The sequence below is a fragment of the Zea mays genome, chromosome 10 (genome assembly GCF_902167145.1).
Source record: "Zea mays cultivar B73 chromosome 10, Zm-B73-REFERENCE-NAM-5.0, whole genome shotgun sequence".
In the NCBI taxonomy this organism is placed as follows: Eukaryota; Viridiplantae; Streptophyta; class Magnoliopsida; order Poales; family Poaceae; genus Zea; species Zea mays.
In genome coordinates this window covers 4,933,510-4,950,170 of record NC_050105.1, presented here as the reverse complement: position 1 = coordinate 4,950,170, position 16,661 = coordinate 4,933,510, and the positions used below count along the sequence as shown (strand labels likewise).

At 48.6% G+C, this 16,661-nt stretch overlaps 1 protein-coding gene and 1 non-coding gene across 2 annotated transcripts; both read left to right on the top strand.

The window, feature by feature from the left end:
- Positions 1 to 3,116: 3,116 nt before the first annotated feature.
- On the top strand, positions 3,117 to 3,538 carry LOC109942960 (protein LITTLE ZIPPER 4). The gene has a single exon (XM_020545560.2). The coding sequence runs from the start codon at positions 3,177 to 3,179 to the stop codon at positions 3,399 to 3,401; it is 225 nt and encodes a 74-aa protein (XP_020401149.1). The 5' UTR covers positions 3,117 to 3,176; the 3' UTR covers positions 3,402 to 3,538.
- An 861-nt stretch (positions 3,539 to 4,399) lies between these two features.
- Positions 4,400 to 4,472, top strand: TRNAA-AGC (transfer RNA alanine (anticodon AGC)). Its single transcript has one exon. It is a non-coding gene; the product is annotated as a tRNA-Ala (tRNA).
- The last annotated feature ends 12,189 nt before the right edge of the window (positions 4,473 to 16,661 follow it).

Here is a 16,661-nt window from a genome sequence, read left to right as displayed (position 1 = left end):
ACAATTAAATATGACTACATGAGATCACTATCAAATAAATAATCAAATTCAAATTAAAACTTCAAATCAAACTCGATCGGGCATAACCGCAGAAGCGCTCTCGCACCGCACGGCTGCTCGGGCGTGGCGCGGTGACGGGCTGTCTGCTGCTCTGGTCCTCCGGGCTCCGCAGTTCGCACCTCAGCTCGTCCGGTGACCGGCGGTCCGGCTCGGCCTCGGTGGGCGGCGGCTCCAGGCAACTAGGCGAGCTAGCGATGTGGCGAGGTGCCGAGCAGTCGAGGTGCGGGCGTGCGGGCGCGGCGGCCAGTGGCGGTGCTCCGGGGCGTCGAGCCGTCGGGTCGGGGCATGGGGCCGTGGGCGCCTCGTGCCTGGGCGGTGGCGCAGAAGCGCGATGCCGGCGTCTCTGGGTGTCTCCTTGGCGCGGCGACGACTAGTTACTGGTTAGGGTAGGCGCAGCACAGGCCCAGGGCTCGCGGTCGCGGCTGAGGCGCTGGGCTGGCGTGTGGCGGCTTAGGGGCTGGGCCTCTCGTTGTTGGGCCGCGACTGGGGCTACAGCCCAGGCAGCCCCGGTCGGAAATCCGCCCCTGGATTTACATATTAAACCATGCATAACTATCCACCATAGATCTAATATCTAAGAACCATGTATATTTTGCAAAAAAAACATCTCCACAACTACCATCCACCACTTACACCTGGCTCGAAATATATTCTTCGTAAAATAATATACAGAGCATCCAAAAACATTAGATCTAATATAAATGGTCATGATATAGCATCATATACACTTGATTTGTTCCCTTATTTGTTACAGTTTAAATTTGGAAAGGTATATATTGTATGCAAAACTCTATATATTAGTATGAGAGCATCTTATAAAATATTTTTTTAAATAATCCTCTTACCTCCTCTAAATATATACATATATTTTTAAAAACTATCCTTTACTCTTATATCCTGATTGTACGATTACATTCTATTAAATTTCTATAATTTTAGTCAGTCATTTTAGCCTCATGGATCCAAAACTTCGTATCTATATCAATCGCATTCTTGACGGTTTAATAATAAAACTGAAAAAACTATACTGGAGAGAGAGAGTACCATACTGCATACACCATGCATGTATAGCATGCATGAGCCCCAGCCATTGTTCAAAGCTCTTGAAGAGATTGAACTGGGAAGCCAGGAAGGGACAACGTGAAGCCCCAGCCATTGTTCAAAGCTCTTAAAGATCAGTAGAAGCCGAGCACCGACCAATGCTAATAAATGCTCTCTCCCTTGACTGCTGCTGCTGGCAGGGATGCAGATGTGCTTGCTGGTGTATGCGTACGCTCACCGTACGTAAACTCCATTCACGGAAGAGGAGATATCCTCGCCTGGCCTGGCACTCTTGACTACCCCCAGAGTACTGTGCACTGCGTGCGTAACAGGCCATGCTGAGCAAGTGCTCTGTCCCTAATCAACTCTCCTCCATGCCTGCAGTAGTACGCTGTACTGTAGTACAGTGCAATACCACAGGTTCCTAAATACGTGCTTCGCACCTGTCCTTTTCTTATTCTTCTTCTCCTCTAAAACACGGAAATAATAATAAAAAAGAGGGTTTGTGAGAATCCAGACACGATCTTTCTTTCTCCTTGTACTAGCAATGATGAAATGCATCACATCAACACGTCGATCACAGCCTTCACTTAAGTTCACTGGAAGGAAGGAAGGAAGGAAGGAAGGAGAGCGGATATATAGGCTGCCCTGACAGCAACTGCACTTCTTGCCTCGTCGTCATCATGATTGTTTCTGGGTATGCAGAAGGACGAAGCTGTGCCTGCAATGCTCGGGTTCTCAGGTCAACCTATCAAATCGGCGGGCAAATAATGTAATCCAAATCCTCGAGATATATATCTCGGCAACATCATCAGCCATATATGCATGGTCCCATCATGCATCCCGTGGAGTCAATAGTCGAGAAAGACCTGAATTCACGGAGCTAGGAAATGAGGCTGTGTTGAATGTGGTCGCAAGATGCTGTTTTTCACTGTAGATAGTAATAATGACTACATAGAATGAAATTTTAGCACCGTTTGTAGAGAGTGAAAATTTTAAATGAGATATAAGATAAAGAATCAAATAGGAGAGCTAGCTGTTGAAGGTAACTTTTTTTTTTTGTCTTTAATTACCACTGTATAGTGTGTTATACAGATAAATCAGGGGCACCTTTTCTGATGTATAGTGTGTCATCCAGATAAACGCGCTATGAACTCAACTAGGAGAGCTCCAATCTCACCCATGTGTGCATGAAATCATGACGCATGGTTGCTCGTGCTTTGCAGTAGTAACAGTAGTAAATTGAAGGCAGCTGTTGAGTGTTGACATGGCCGGCCGGGAAGACGACTGGGCATGCAATGCATGAATGTTGGTCATGATTAGTTCATGTCTCGGGACTGTAAGCGACGAGCGAAGAGATCTGTTGATGAAGAGCAGGGAACATTTGAGTTGACAGCAAGACGACTTTGTAACACTCGAGGCATGCGGTCGGTCTACTCCTCCGATCCATCCTGCTAGTAGTACTACTAGACATCATCGAGTGCAATGGTTAAATGCCATTGACCTTCTTGACGCTATATATAGCTGCATGTGCTAGCTGCTGCTAGGAGGGAGCCAGCTAGCCACTCGTGCTCCATTTTCTACGTGCTCCTTCCTATAGTAATAGTATAGCTGATGAAAGCCCTGCCTGTATGTGATTAGGTCAGCTCATTAGTTAGCTCAAACTAAAGCACTACGTATGGTCCGCTGATGCAATGCAAAGCCGAGAGCTAGCAAGGGAGAAGAATGATGGCGTGCGTACGTGCGTATCTTCCGAGGAGTAGGACGACTGGCTGGCTGCCTACGTCATCAATTCACCTCCATCATCACACTTTGCTCTGTTGCCAATGCCAGCCTCGTGTCTTGAAATGCAGCTGCCGCAGTACTCCAGTCCAGATGACATGACGACCAGCATTGCAGCTCGTGAACAGCTAGCTAGCCTTTGCATGCATTGAGAGGCTCTTGAGGGTTCGGGTTCGCCTGGCTATAAATAATACGCCCCGGCGGCCCAGGCATATCACAGCTAGCAGAATACACCTAGCCTCCTTCATTCCTTCCTTCCTTCCTTCCTTCCACAACTCAAAAGCAACCGGTATATGGAGCGCGCGGAGAACGAGCGGCTGCGGAGGGTGGCGCAGCAGCTGGACCAGGGGAACACCAGCCTGTGCCTGGAGAACCTGCTCATCATGCAGGAGAACGACCGGCTGCGGAGGAAGGCGCAGCAGCTGGACCAGGAGAACAAGGCCCTCCTCGCCGAGCTCAAGCAGCGCGAACAAGGCACTTCCGCTTCCGCGTCCACCAACCTGAAGCAGCCCAAGTGAAGAAGCTACTACTGCTAGTGCATGCTTTCTCGACTTTGTAACTAGTAGCAGTAGTGGTAGTGTACGTAGCAGGCAGCAGTTGTTAGCGACGTACGATGCATTGTATTGTTGGTGACGACTGGCGAGAAGCAGCCAACAGTGGCAGCATTTTGTGCTCATCTGATGAATCATACTAAGTACTTTACCCTGCTATATACCTCTCTCTACACTCTGCTTTCTCCGTCACATCCACTATTTTAAAACTAGTTACAAATATTATTAAATATAGTGATGAATTTATTTAGTTCTGGTGCTGCAGCGACTCAAACTCCAGACTGAAAAGTCCATTTATACAGTGAATCGTTCGTTTTCAGAACAACATCTAATGACGATGTTGTGCACCTAAATTGCCAACATGAGTGCCGAGCTTGGGCGCCTAGATCTCGTGTCCCCTCCACGCCCGCGGTGAAGTTCATGCCGGACCGGCCGGGCGGGTCAACCTCGCTCGCCCTACTTCCTTGCACAACGCAGTGGGCACACATTGAAAGCCGGTGTCTGATTTGGTGTATTGATCGTGGAAATATCTTGATAACAAAATGAAAGTATATTATCCTAATGTATAGTAAGAATTTATATATATATATATATATATATATATATATATATATATATATATATATATATATATCGGCTATGTCGCTACAACTGCTGCGCACGTGTCTGCGATGTCGCTCACGATGTCGCTCAGCACGCGAAGCGGCGTGGCGTACGTGCCCTCGTACCTGCCCTGATTTTAGGAATGGAGCCGCTCTGTTGTACGTTTGGTAAGTTGAACAATTCGTATGTTGGCCAGTGGCAACGCTCGCTTTGTGTCTAGAGCCCGCGTGCTCCATCGGCTAGAGCACACGCTACACGCAAAAGATAAACACCGTCTCTGTCTACACGATGCAGGAACACTAACAAAGCTGTTTAGCCATAATCATAGGATATTAAATTAAAACCAAAATTTAATGGCATCTGGGGATGTAGCTCAGATGGTAGAGCGCTCGCTTAGCATGCGAGAGGCACGGGGATCGATACCCCGCATCTCCAAATTTTTTTTGTGGTTTCTGTTTTTTTGGTTTATTTTCTGGTTTTACAAGTATGTTTTTTTCTCGTTTGTTTCTGTTTTTTCTCATATATTTTTAATGTTTTTTGTTTGCTTCTGTTTTTTAAAAGTGTGGTTTCCATCTCTCTCTCTTTTGGTTCATGTACTCACGCAGTACCACCAAAAAAATTAGAAGACAAACGATGACAACGGATGAAATTCTGGAGGACATAAAGGATGACAAAGCGCGACGTCATAGACCTCGTATTGCCACACATGTATCCACGCATAGATCACAACGCTAAAACTAGGAGTCCAAAAGTCTAAATACATCTTCTTCTTTTGAAAAACTAAGAAAGATCGTCTGTGCGTTCTCGGTTACTGTATAGAGTCGGCGTGCTCCATCGACCAGAGCACACGCTACACAGAAAAGATAAACACCGTCTCTCTATTTCTTGGTAATCCAAATAAGCAGAATGCAAGAAATATCGACAAAGCTGCTTAGTGATGTGTTACGTTCTAAACGAAGAAAACTAGAAATCAATTATGTCTGGGGTACGTGTAGCTCAATTGATTCCCCGCATCTCCAAAAAATTTCAGTTTTTTTGTTTATATATTTTTATGTTTATTTAATTTTTGGTAGTTACGTTTTTTTCGTTTGTTTCTGTATTTTTTTGGTACAAGGACTCCTCTTTGTTTTATTCGTTTCGTTTATGTACGTTTTATTATAAACAGAATTTTTTTTGCCTTGCATGGTTGCACTTTGTTGTCTCTAGCTGAACATTAATTAGTTCCTAGCTAAACTTTGCTCGATCAACGTCGTAGTATAGTCATGACTCACAGTCACGCTATGTTCCCGCCATTCACATCCAGTAACCAGTGTTGGGAATTAGACCGGGCTCATTCTCAAAATCAGCACTAGTGCTGGTAATTGGGTCGGGCTGGACCAGGCCTATCGTGCTTTGGGTGTCACCTTCTTTGGCTCCAATTAGTCTGATGATGCATTCTTCATTTTTATTATTAGCTAGACGTTCTCTTGCTGTCACACCCGGTTTTAGAAGGCAAACCGAATGCGAACCATGTACGTGCCAGGATCAGTTATTCACGTACACAGCAGTTACATAATATGGACATCATCACACAGTGCTCAAAATAGTATTAATAAGGGAAATAGTCGATTACATCATACGTCTGAGACGTCCATATAGTTCTTACAATAAATCAAAGTGCGAAAACGAAACGTAGATAACACGGCCTTCACAGGCAGCCGACTGGGGGTTGCCGCTAACCCACACCTAGAACTCGTCGTAGTCTTGGAACTCCTGGAAGTCTCCTTCCACAGCTTCATCTTCTCCTGAGCAGTGGTTGCAATGCTGACAACCTGGGGGGGGGGGTTTGGTGTGTAGAGCAAGGGTGAGTACACATCAACATACTCAGCAAGTATCCTGTTTGGCTGTAGTGGACTAGCTTTATGTGGGGATCAGTCAAGCAGTTGCTTTTAGTTGGTCAGGTTATTACTTACTAGTAGAAAGCCAGGTTTTAACATTAACCCAAGTTATTAACCCAATGTATCCTTTCCAAACGGAAAGAATACCACTTACCAATACCATAATCATAACCAGAACCATCAATCTCATTGCCACCTGTACCAAAATATCTCTGATCAAGTATCACTAATCTCTGGAGCTCCCTTGGCCGCTCATAACCGTGAGCACGGCTGATATATCAGTTTCATAACACTCTGCAGAGGTTGTGCACTTTACCCACAAGCCGTGATTCCCTCTTGCCTCGGGCCGATCAAACCCTTAAACACTACCAAGGTGAATAGGCAGGGTTTCACTACGTAGCCTTTACAAAGATTCCCCGGGGCTGTAGCCACCCGTTAGGTTTCCTAAATGCACCGCACTCCTCCCCAAGGGGCGAACCCAAACTTGGCAGAGCGAGCCGCATACACCGAGCCCCATTGACGGCACGACGGCTAAGTGAACTACATCCCGGATCCTCTAATTATTCAGCTAAGGGCACCCCATTCCACCCTCATGGTTGCACTGTTTTCCCGGGCGGTCATCCATAGAACAGGTCCTTACGGAGAGGCACTCGAGAAACCGCTCGAGTCCCCTTGAAAACCACAAGTACAACATCATAATAAGAGAAGGGAAAACAGCGTATCATAGATAATCTCATCATGTTCATTGATTAGAGTTGAGCAATAGCATAAAGCTAAACAGTAATAATCCAACCCAAATAGGTAAACAAGGACATGGATAACAAAAGCTAGTCAATCCTTAGGCATAAATGTGTAAGCGGGAGGTGAATTAAAGAATGATTAGGACAGAGATAGGTCAAAGGACACTTGCCTCCATCAACCGACTGCTGCTCAGGGGCTTCTCCTGCGAATTCCTCGGGCTCTTCGACCGGATCGTTCTCTATGCGAGCGCAAACATACATACATCCATCCACATATTTAATACAAAAGAACAGTACACCATACAAGATAACAAATAAAGTGAATATGCACCAAGTATGACATTCGATAACGCATTTGTTATGGTTAGAAAGAAACGGGAAAGGTCTCGCAGGGGGTTAAATCTTATGCACTAATGACACAATTGGTTTTTAACAAAATAATTCTGTTATATATATTTATATATACTAATGGAAACCTAATCACTTTTAGTTGATCAACATTGCACAGGGTAAACAATTAACTACGTGAATCAATAACATAACGGAATTTTAAATTAAACTTCCTATTTTCCCATAGCATGAACAGTGATTAGCCTACTTAAAATACAGTAATTATGATCACATAAAGTAAATAAAATAAAATAAAAAAAAATAAAAAAAACAGAGGGGGGGGGGGGGCGGTTGAACCGGCCCTAGGGGCGGTTGAACCGGCCCTAGGCGGGGCGCGCAGGGGCGGCCGAGCCGGGGCGGCTGAGCCGGCGGCGGGCGGCCGGGCTGGCGAGGGCGGGCGGCGCAGGGGGCGGCCGAGCCGGCCGAGCAGGGGGGCGGGGCGGCCGAGCCGCTGGGCGCGCAGGGGCGCGGGGCAGGGCGCGGGGCGGCCGAGCGGCCGAGCCGGCCATGGGGGCGCGCGCGGGGGGGGGGGGGGGGGGGGGGGGCGGCCGGGCTGGCCAGGCGGCCGAGCCGGGGGCGCGCTGGGGGGGGCCGGGGGCGCGGCCAAGGGGCCGAGCGGGCGGGGTGGGGCGGGCGGCCGAACCGGCCATGGGGCCGAGCGGCGAGGGGAAGGGGAGGGAGGAGAGGGGGAGGGAGGAGAGGGGGAGGGAGGAGAGGGGGAGGGGCCTCACCGGGGACGGGGACGGGGCGGCCGAGCGGGGCGGCCGATCGGCGACGGGGAGGGGCGGCGGCCTAGGCAGGGGCGGCGGCTTAGGGAGAGAGAGGGAAAATGAGAGGGAGAGGGAGAGGGTTTTGGGAAAAAGGGAGATGGGGGGCGGCATGGGCCAATTGGGCCCAAAAGGGGGGCGCCAGGGGCGGCTGGGCCGGCCGGGGTCGGCCCACGGCGCGGGAGAGAGAGAAAAAGAGGAGAGAGAAAGAGAGAGAAAAAGAAAGAAAAGATCTTCTCCTCATTTTCGAAATCCGATCTTTCTACATGCATGCATTTGCACTTTCAAAGCAATCAAAAGAAATGCAAGGTTCGGCATGGTGCATCAAACAACATAAGGTATTTAGGGTTTTTCCTACACGGGAGATCCAAACCGAATCCCGCTAAACTTTGAAAAAGGTCAAGGTTTAGCGAGGGGAAAAAGAAAAGGGAAAGGTAACGCCCGAATTTTGGCGAGTAAAGAAAAGAAAAAAATTCAACTGCAAAATTCGGGGCGTTACAAACCTATCCCCCTTAAAAGAATCTCGCCCTCGAGATTCAGGGCTGGCTAGCAAAGAGCTCCGGGTACTTGGCCATCAGATCATCTTCACGCTCCCAGGTTGCTTCTTCCTCAGAGTGGTGACTCCATCTGACTTTGCACATTCTGACGGTCTTCCTTCGGGTGACTCTATCTGCAACCTCAAGGATCTGAGCTGGCTTCTCAATATAGGTCAAGTCCTCCTGGACTTCAAGACCTTCCACTGGCAACTGCTCTTCTGGCACACGCAAACACTTCTTCAATTGAGACACATGAAAGACATCATGCACAGCAGACAAATTCTCTGGCAGGCTGAGCTGATAAGCCACTTCTCCACGCTTTGAGAGAATTTGATACGGACCAATGTAGCGGGGTGCCAGCTTGCCTTTGACTCCGAATCTTCTGACTCCTCTGATCGGTGACACTTTCAGATAGACAAAGTCTCCGACTTCGAAACTCAGCTCTCTTCTTCTTGTGTCTGCATAGCTTCGCTGCCTTGATTGCGCTATCTTCAGATTCTCTCGGACCATCTTGATGTTCTCTTCGGCTTCAAGCAAAATATCTGGCCCAAACACCTGCTTCTCTCCAGGCTGATCCCATTGCAACGGAGTTCTGCAACTCCTTCCATACAGCGCTTGAAACGGTGACATCTTCAAACTGGCTTGGTAACTGTTGTTATAGGAAAACTCCGCATAAGGCAATCGCTTGTCCCATCCGGACTGATCTTGCAACGCACAGGCTCTCAACATATCTTCAAGAATTTGATTGGTTCTTTCAGTCTGACCATCTGTCTGCGGGTGATAAGCTGAACTGAAATTCAGATGCGTGCCCAAGGCTTCATGCAACTGCTGCCAGAAATGAGAGGTGAACTGCGTTCCTCTGTCTGACACTATCTTCTTTGGCACACCATGAAGACAAACGATCCGAGACATATACAATTCTGCCAATACTGCACTGTTGTAGTTGGTCTTGATAGGTATGAAGTGGGCTGACTTGGTCAAGCGGTCCACTACTACCCAAATGGAATCGTAGCCGGCTCGAGTGCGAGGCAATCCGACTATGAAATCCATACCAATTTCATCCCATTTCCACTGAGGGATCTGCAACGGTTGCAACAATCCAGCTGGTCTCTGGTGTTCTGCCTTAATTCTTCGACAACTATCGCACATAGCCACATGCTCTGCGATTTCTCTTTTCATTCCGTACCACCAGAATTTCTTCTTCAGATCCTGATACATCTTCTCACTGCCAGGGTGAATCGAATAAGCTGTCTCATGAGCTTCCTTAAGAATCAACTCCCGAATAGACTGGACATTGGGAACACACAAGCGGTCTTTGAACCATACCACACCTTCTGCATCTTCTCGAAAGTCTTTGCCTCTGCCATCTAGAATCAATCGCCGAATCTCACTGATCTTCTCATCATTTTTCTGCGCTTCTTTGATTTCGCGCTCCAAGGTAGGTTCCAATTCAACTGTGACTCCTCGCGAATTGTTCAGAAACCCGAGACTCAACCTGTCAAACTCTTTGGCCAACTCATAAGGCATCGGACGAGCGACCATCAGATTGACTTGACTCTTTCTGCTCAAAGCATCTGCCACTACGTTCGCTTTTCCTGGATGGTAATGAATCTCCAACTCATAGTCTTTGATCAATTCTAACCATCTTCGTTGCCTCATGTTCAATTCTGACTGAGTGAATATGTACTTCAGACTCTTGTGGTCTGTGTAAACATCGCATTTCTGTCCATACAGATAGTGCCTCCATGTCTTCAGTGCGTGAACCACTGCTGCCAACTCTAGATCATGGATTGGGTAGTTCTTCTCATGAACCTTTAGCTGTCGGGACGAGTAAGCCACAACTCTTCCCTCTTGCATCAACACACATCCCAAACCTGTGTAACAAGCATCGCAATACACCGAGAAGGGCTTGTGCACATCAGGCAAGACTAGGACAGGCGCTGTTGTCAACTTCTCTTTCAGCGCTTCAAAGGCCTCTTGGCATTTCTGGGTCCACTTGAACTCAACCTTGTTGCCTAGCAACGCTGTCATTGGCTTCGCAATCTTCGAAAACCCTTCAATGAATCGCCGATAATATCCAGCCATTCTAATGAAGCTCTTGATTCCTCGAGCATCCGTTGGCGCTTTCCAGTTTAGAATGTCTGCCACTTTCTTCGGATCCACAGCCAATCCTTCTTTATTGATTATGTGACCCAAGAACAGGACCTCACTGATCCAGAACTCACATTTGCTCAACTTTGCATACAACTGGTGCTCTCGCAATCTCTGCAATACCATCTTCAAATGATCTGCATGCTCTTCTTCGCTTTGAGAATAAACCAGAATATCATCAATGAATACCACCACAAACTTATCAAGATAATCCATGAATACACTGTTCATCAAGTTCATGAAGAATGCTGGCGCATTGGTCAAACCAAAAGACATCACTGTGAACTCATATAAACCATACTTGGTAATGAATGCCGTCTTCGGAATGTCCGAAGGTCGGATCCTGAGCTGATGATAACCTGACCTCAGATCGATCTTGGAGAACACACTGGCTCCTCTCAACTGGTCGAACAGATCTTCTATTCTGGGCAAAGGATACTTGTTCTTGATCGTGACTTCATTCAAAGCTCGATAATCGATACACATCCTCTTGGTGCCATCTTTCTTCTCCACAAACAAGGCAGGGGCGGCCCAAGGCGAGGTGCTTGGCCGGATGTAACCTTTCTCTGACAGCTCATCAATCTGCTTCTTAAGCTCAACCAACTCTGGTCCAGATATTCTGTAAGCTCTCTTAGAGATGGGGGCGGTTCCAGGAAGAAGCTCTATAGCAAATTCAACTTTCCGCTCTGGTGGCATACCCGGTAAATCCTTTGGAAACACATCTGGGAATTCAGACACAACCTTGATACTCTCAATTGGGTCTGCTTCACTGCTATCGACAGCCATCTGATAACAACTTCCTTTCTTTGGCTCAGGCGGGACTAACTCGGTCACCACTTCCTCTCCTAGTGGGGACACCAACTTGATTGTCCTTTTATCACAACTGATAACTGCCTGATACTTATCTAACCAATTCATCCCTAGGATGACATCTATTCCCTGAGTACCCATTACTATAAGGTTGGCGGGAAACGCTATCCCCCTTATTTCCACACTTACATTTAAACAAATGCTATCAGCTCGAATTCTACCACCGGCTGAGTCAATTTGAATAGGGGTTGACATGGTAGTAATTGGAAGATTATGTGCTTCTACCCATGATGCAGTAATGAAAGAATGTGTTGCTCCAGTATCAAATAACACTTCTGCAATATGGGAGTCGACTGGGAACATACCTACTATCATGTCGGGGGTCTCCTGAACTGCTTCAGCCTCCAAGTGGTTCAGCCTTCCATGATTATAGCGCGGCTGAGGGCGATTGCCTGCTCCAGGCTGAGACACATTCTGCTTTGCTGGGGCATTGGGGCCTGACTGCTGCTGGGCTGCCTTCTTCGGACATTGCATCACCCAATGGCCTTGCTCTCCACAGTGGAAACATGCCCTGTTTCCAACCTGAGCTGGTGCTGCCTGACTGTTCTGCTGATTTGCTGGGGCAGGAAGACGAGGTGCTTGCTGATTCTGCTTCTGAAACTGACCTCCTGACTGATTGCTCTGACGGTTCTGGTACTGATGCTGAGGATACTGCCTTTGGAACTGCTGATACTGCTGACGCTGCTGATGCTGCTGAGGTGGACGCTGGTTCTGCCTGAACTGCTGAGGTTGATTGCCTGAGAAACGGGGACGGCTGCTGCTTCCAGGCTGGGGTCCACTGATCTTGCGCTTACGATCTTCCATCTCCTTACGCTTCCTTTCTGTCATGATTGCTCTGTCAATCAGGTGCTGGAATGTCGGGAAGGTGTGATTCATCAGCTGATACTGCAGAGGGTCAACCAAACCTCTCAGAAAACGGTACTGCCGCTTGGCATCGGTGTTGACATCTTCGGGAGCGTAGCGAGACAACTGCAGAAACCTGTCCCGATACTCACTGACAGACGATGACCCTTGCTTAAGGGCCAGGAACTCCTCCTTCTTCACTGTCATCAGACCTGCAGGCACATGGTACTGACGAAAGCTACCTCTGAACTCTTCCCAGGTGATGGTGTCGGGGTTGGCATGGGTGGCGAGGTAAGACTCCCACCATGACTGGGCTGCTCCTCTCAACAGACGGGGACCATACAGAACTTTCTCCCTGTCATCGCACTGAGCGGTATGCAACTCCCGCTCCACAGTGCGCAGCCAATCTTCAGCATCCATGGGGTCGGAAGAATGAGCGAACGTTGGTGGATGACCTCTCATGAATTCAGCACGCTTATCTCTAGGCATCTGAGGCATCTGAGGCTGGGGTGGAGCCTGCTGCTGCTGCTGCTGAATGGCGGCCAGAGTCTGACCGATGGCTTGAACTGCCTGAGTCTGCATCAGAAACATCTGCTCAATCGACATCGGGGGCGGGGGCGGCAGCTGCTGCTGCTGGGGCGCCTCATCTTGCTGACCGGCTTGCTCCTGCTGAGCACGCCTTCCTCCTCTACGCCTGTTCTCTGACATCTGCAGAACGCAACCACACATCAGAACTGATCTGGCAAAGCTTGCAGCATAAGAAAAGAGTATAGAATTCTCCAACAGCACTGAACAGATGAGCATCTTCACTGATCTCCAACACAGACCACACAGCTTCTCAGATAAAGAGGAAGGTAGAATAAAGGTTTTCCCAACTATATAACTAACTTTATTGACATAGTATGTAAACCAAAATGCAGGGGATACCCACACTCTGGTGACAATCATTACAAAGATCCAAACCAAACATAGTTCATCATGACAAACATAAATGCACAGGATATAGCAAACTGCCCTGTCTAACTAAAACTAACTAAGACCGAGACTAACGCTAAGACTGAAGCTTCCATGTATATATTTATTTCGTATTAATTACAAGATCCAACTCTAACGATCTATGGTTCTAGGTTTATCTTGGTCTTGCAGTCGGGATTGCCATAAGACTGGTGTCCACGCTGAGGTGAGCGGTACGGGTGCTGAGTCCCAACGGGAGCGGGGGAACCACCGTCCAGGTGACGACGTTCCGCGCGCTCAGCCCGCAGCAGGGCGATCTCAGCACGAGCCCTACTCAGCTCGTCTAATGCATGGTCCAGCTCCGTGTTTAGCACGGCGGCTAGGTTGACTGTGCTGCTCAACCTAGGATTGCCCTCACCGACAGGTGAGACAATCACGCCTCCTGTGCTGCCAGATGAACGGCGGGGGTAATACTTCAGGTCAAGGCCGTCAGCTGCCCCACCGAAAACCGAGCAGTAGTGCGAAAGCGCACGCCGTGCAGCATCTTGCATGGCTGCCTCAGCTGAGTCCCGCTCAGAGATAGAATAGTGCTCTGAGCAAGCCTCCGCTCCCTGGAGACTGTTCTCCGGGCAGCGCACCAAGCAAGTTGCCTCCCAGCGGTCCGGGTAGACCCCGCGACTGTGCTGGTAGACCACACAGCGATACTCGACGGACCAAGTATGCCGGTCAAATGCCCGACGTAGCAGGGTGTCGAGCGCATCGTGGAAGTGACACCCGCGAGCGGCGTCGCGAGTGATGGGTCGAGCAACCCATCCTTCCGGCTCAGGGTTAGCAGAGAAGTCGGTGTCGTGGCTCGAGCTGTCGTCGCCATCTCCGTCGTCTGGGTCTCCTCCAGCAGCTACTCCAGAAGCTGGGACGCCCAGTGGTGGTGCAGGGGGCGCCTCCAGAGGAAGCATAGGAGAGCAGCTCCTCACAGACTCTATCTCCTGGTGGAGCGAGAAGGAAGAGCTCTGCTGCTCCTGTCGTCGACGTTCCTGCTCCTCACGCAGGCGGTGGTGTAGTCTCTCCAAGTGGCTGGACTGTCCGGCCACAGGACGGCGAAGGGGATGACTGACTTTCGTGCAGTGTGTCTAAGTCGAGCCATCTACAAAAGACATCGCAAGCAAAAGGGTGAGAACAGAATTAATATGACCAGCAAATAATGAATCATAAGCAAATGAAGGATTGGAATAAAACATGATTTTCAGCAAGGTATAATATATAGTAGAACATAGGTTTGGTCAGTAGGACCAACTTTTGAAGAGATATCAAAGTCAAGGCAGGGACAGAGGTCTATAATCCTTAGAACGACCATTCTACTCTAGGTTAGCGGTCCTACAGTCAGCACGGCTTTGATACCACTTATGTCACACCCGGTTTTAGAAGGCAAACCGAATGCGAACCATGTACGTGCCAGGATCAGTTATTCACGTACACAGCAGTTACATAATATGGACATCATCACACAGTGCTCAAAATAGTATTAATAAGGGAAATAGTCGATTACATCATACGTCTGAGACGTCCATATAGTTCTTACAATAAATCAAAGTGCGAAAACGAAACGTAGATAACACGGCCTTCACAGGCAGCCGACTGGGGGTTGCCGCTAACACACACCTAGAACTCGTCGTAGTCTTGGAACTCCTGGAAGTCTCCTTCCACAGCTTCATCTTCTCCTGAGCAGTGGTTGCAATGCTGACAACCTGGGGGGGGGTTTGGTGTGTAGAGCAAGGGTGAGTACACATCAACATACTCAGCAAGTATCCTGTTTGGCTGTAGTGGACTAGCTTTATGTGGGGATCAGTCAAGCAGTTGCTTTTAGTTGGTCAGGTTATTACTTACTAGTAGAAAGCCAGGTTTTAACATTAACCCAAGTTATTAACCCAATGTATCCTTTCCAAACGGAAAGAATACCACTTACCAATACCATAATCATAACCAGAACCATCAATCTCATTGCCACCTGTACCAAAATATCTCTGATCAAGTATCACTAATCTCTGGAGCTCCCTTGGCCGCTCATAACCGTGAGCACGGCTGATATATCAGTTTCATAACACTCTGCAGAGGTTGTGCACTTTACCCACAAGCCGTGATTCCCTCTTGCCTCGGGCCGATCAAACCCTTAAACACTACCAAGGTGAATAGGCAGGGTTTCACTACGTAGCCTTTACAAAGATTCCCCGGGGCTGTAGCCACCCGTTAGGTTTCCTAAATGCACCGCACTCCTCCCCAAGGGGCGAACCCAAACTTGGCAGAGCGAGCCGCATACACCGAGCCCCATTGACGGCACGACGGCTAAGTGAACTACATCCCGGATCCTCTAATTATTCAGCTAAGGGCACCCCATTCCACCCTCATGGTTGCACTGTTTTCCCGGGCGGTCATCCATAGAACAGGTCCTTACGGAGAGGCACTCGAGAAACCGCTCGAGTCCCCTTGAAAACCACAAGTACAACATCATAATAAGAGAAGGGAAAACAGCGTATCATAGATAATCTCATCATGTTCATTGATTAGAGTTGAGCAATAGCATAAAGCTAAACAGTAATAATCCAACCCAAATAGGTAAACAAGGACATGGATAACAAAAGCTAGTCAATCCTTAGGCATAAATGTGTAAGCGGGAGGTGAATTAAAGAATGATTAGGACAGAGATAGGTCAAAGGACACTTGCCTCCATCAACCGACTGCTGCTCAGGGGCTTCTCCTGCGAATTCCTCGGGCTCTTCGACCGGATCGTTCTCTATGCGAGCGCAAACATACATACATCCATCCACATATTTAATACAAAAGAACAGTACACCATACAAGATAACAAATAAAGTGAATATGCACCAAGTATGACATTCGATAACGCATTTGTTATGGTTAGAAAGAAACGGGAAAGGTCTCGCAGGGGGTTAAATCTTATGCACTAATGACACAATTGGTTTTTAACAAAATAATTCTGTTATATATATTTATATATACTAATGGAAACCTAATCACTTTTAGTTGATCAACATTGCACAGGGTAAACAATTAACTACGTGAATCAATAACATAACGGAATTTTAAATTAAACTTCCTATTTTCCCATAGCATGAACAGTGATTAGCCTACTTAAAATACAGTAATTATGATCACAGAAAGTAAATAAAATAAAATAAAAAAAAAATAAAAAAAACAGAGGGGGGGGGCGGTTGAACCGGCCCTAGGGGCGGTTGAACCGGCCCTAGGCGGGGCGCGCAGGGGCGGCCGAGCCGGGGCGGCTGAGCCGGCGGCGGGCGGCCGGGCTGGCGAGGGCGGGCAGCGCAGGGGGCGGCCGAGCCGGCCGAGCAGGGGGGCGGGGCGGCCGAGCCGCTGGGCGCGCAGGGGCGCGGGGCAGGGCGCGGGGCGGCCGAGCGGCCGAGCCGGCCATGGGGGCGCGCGCGGGGGGGGGGGGGGGGGGGGGGGGGGGGGGCGGCCGGGC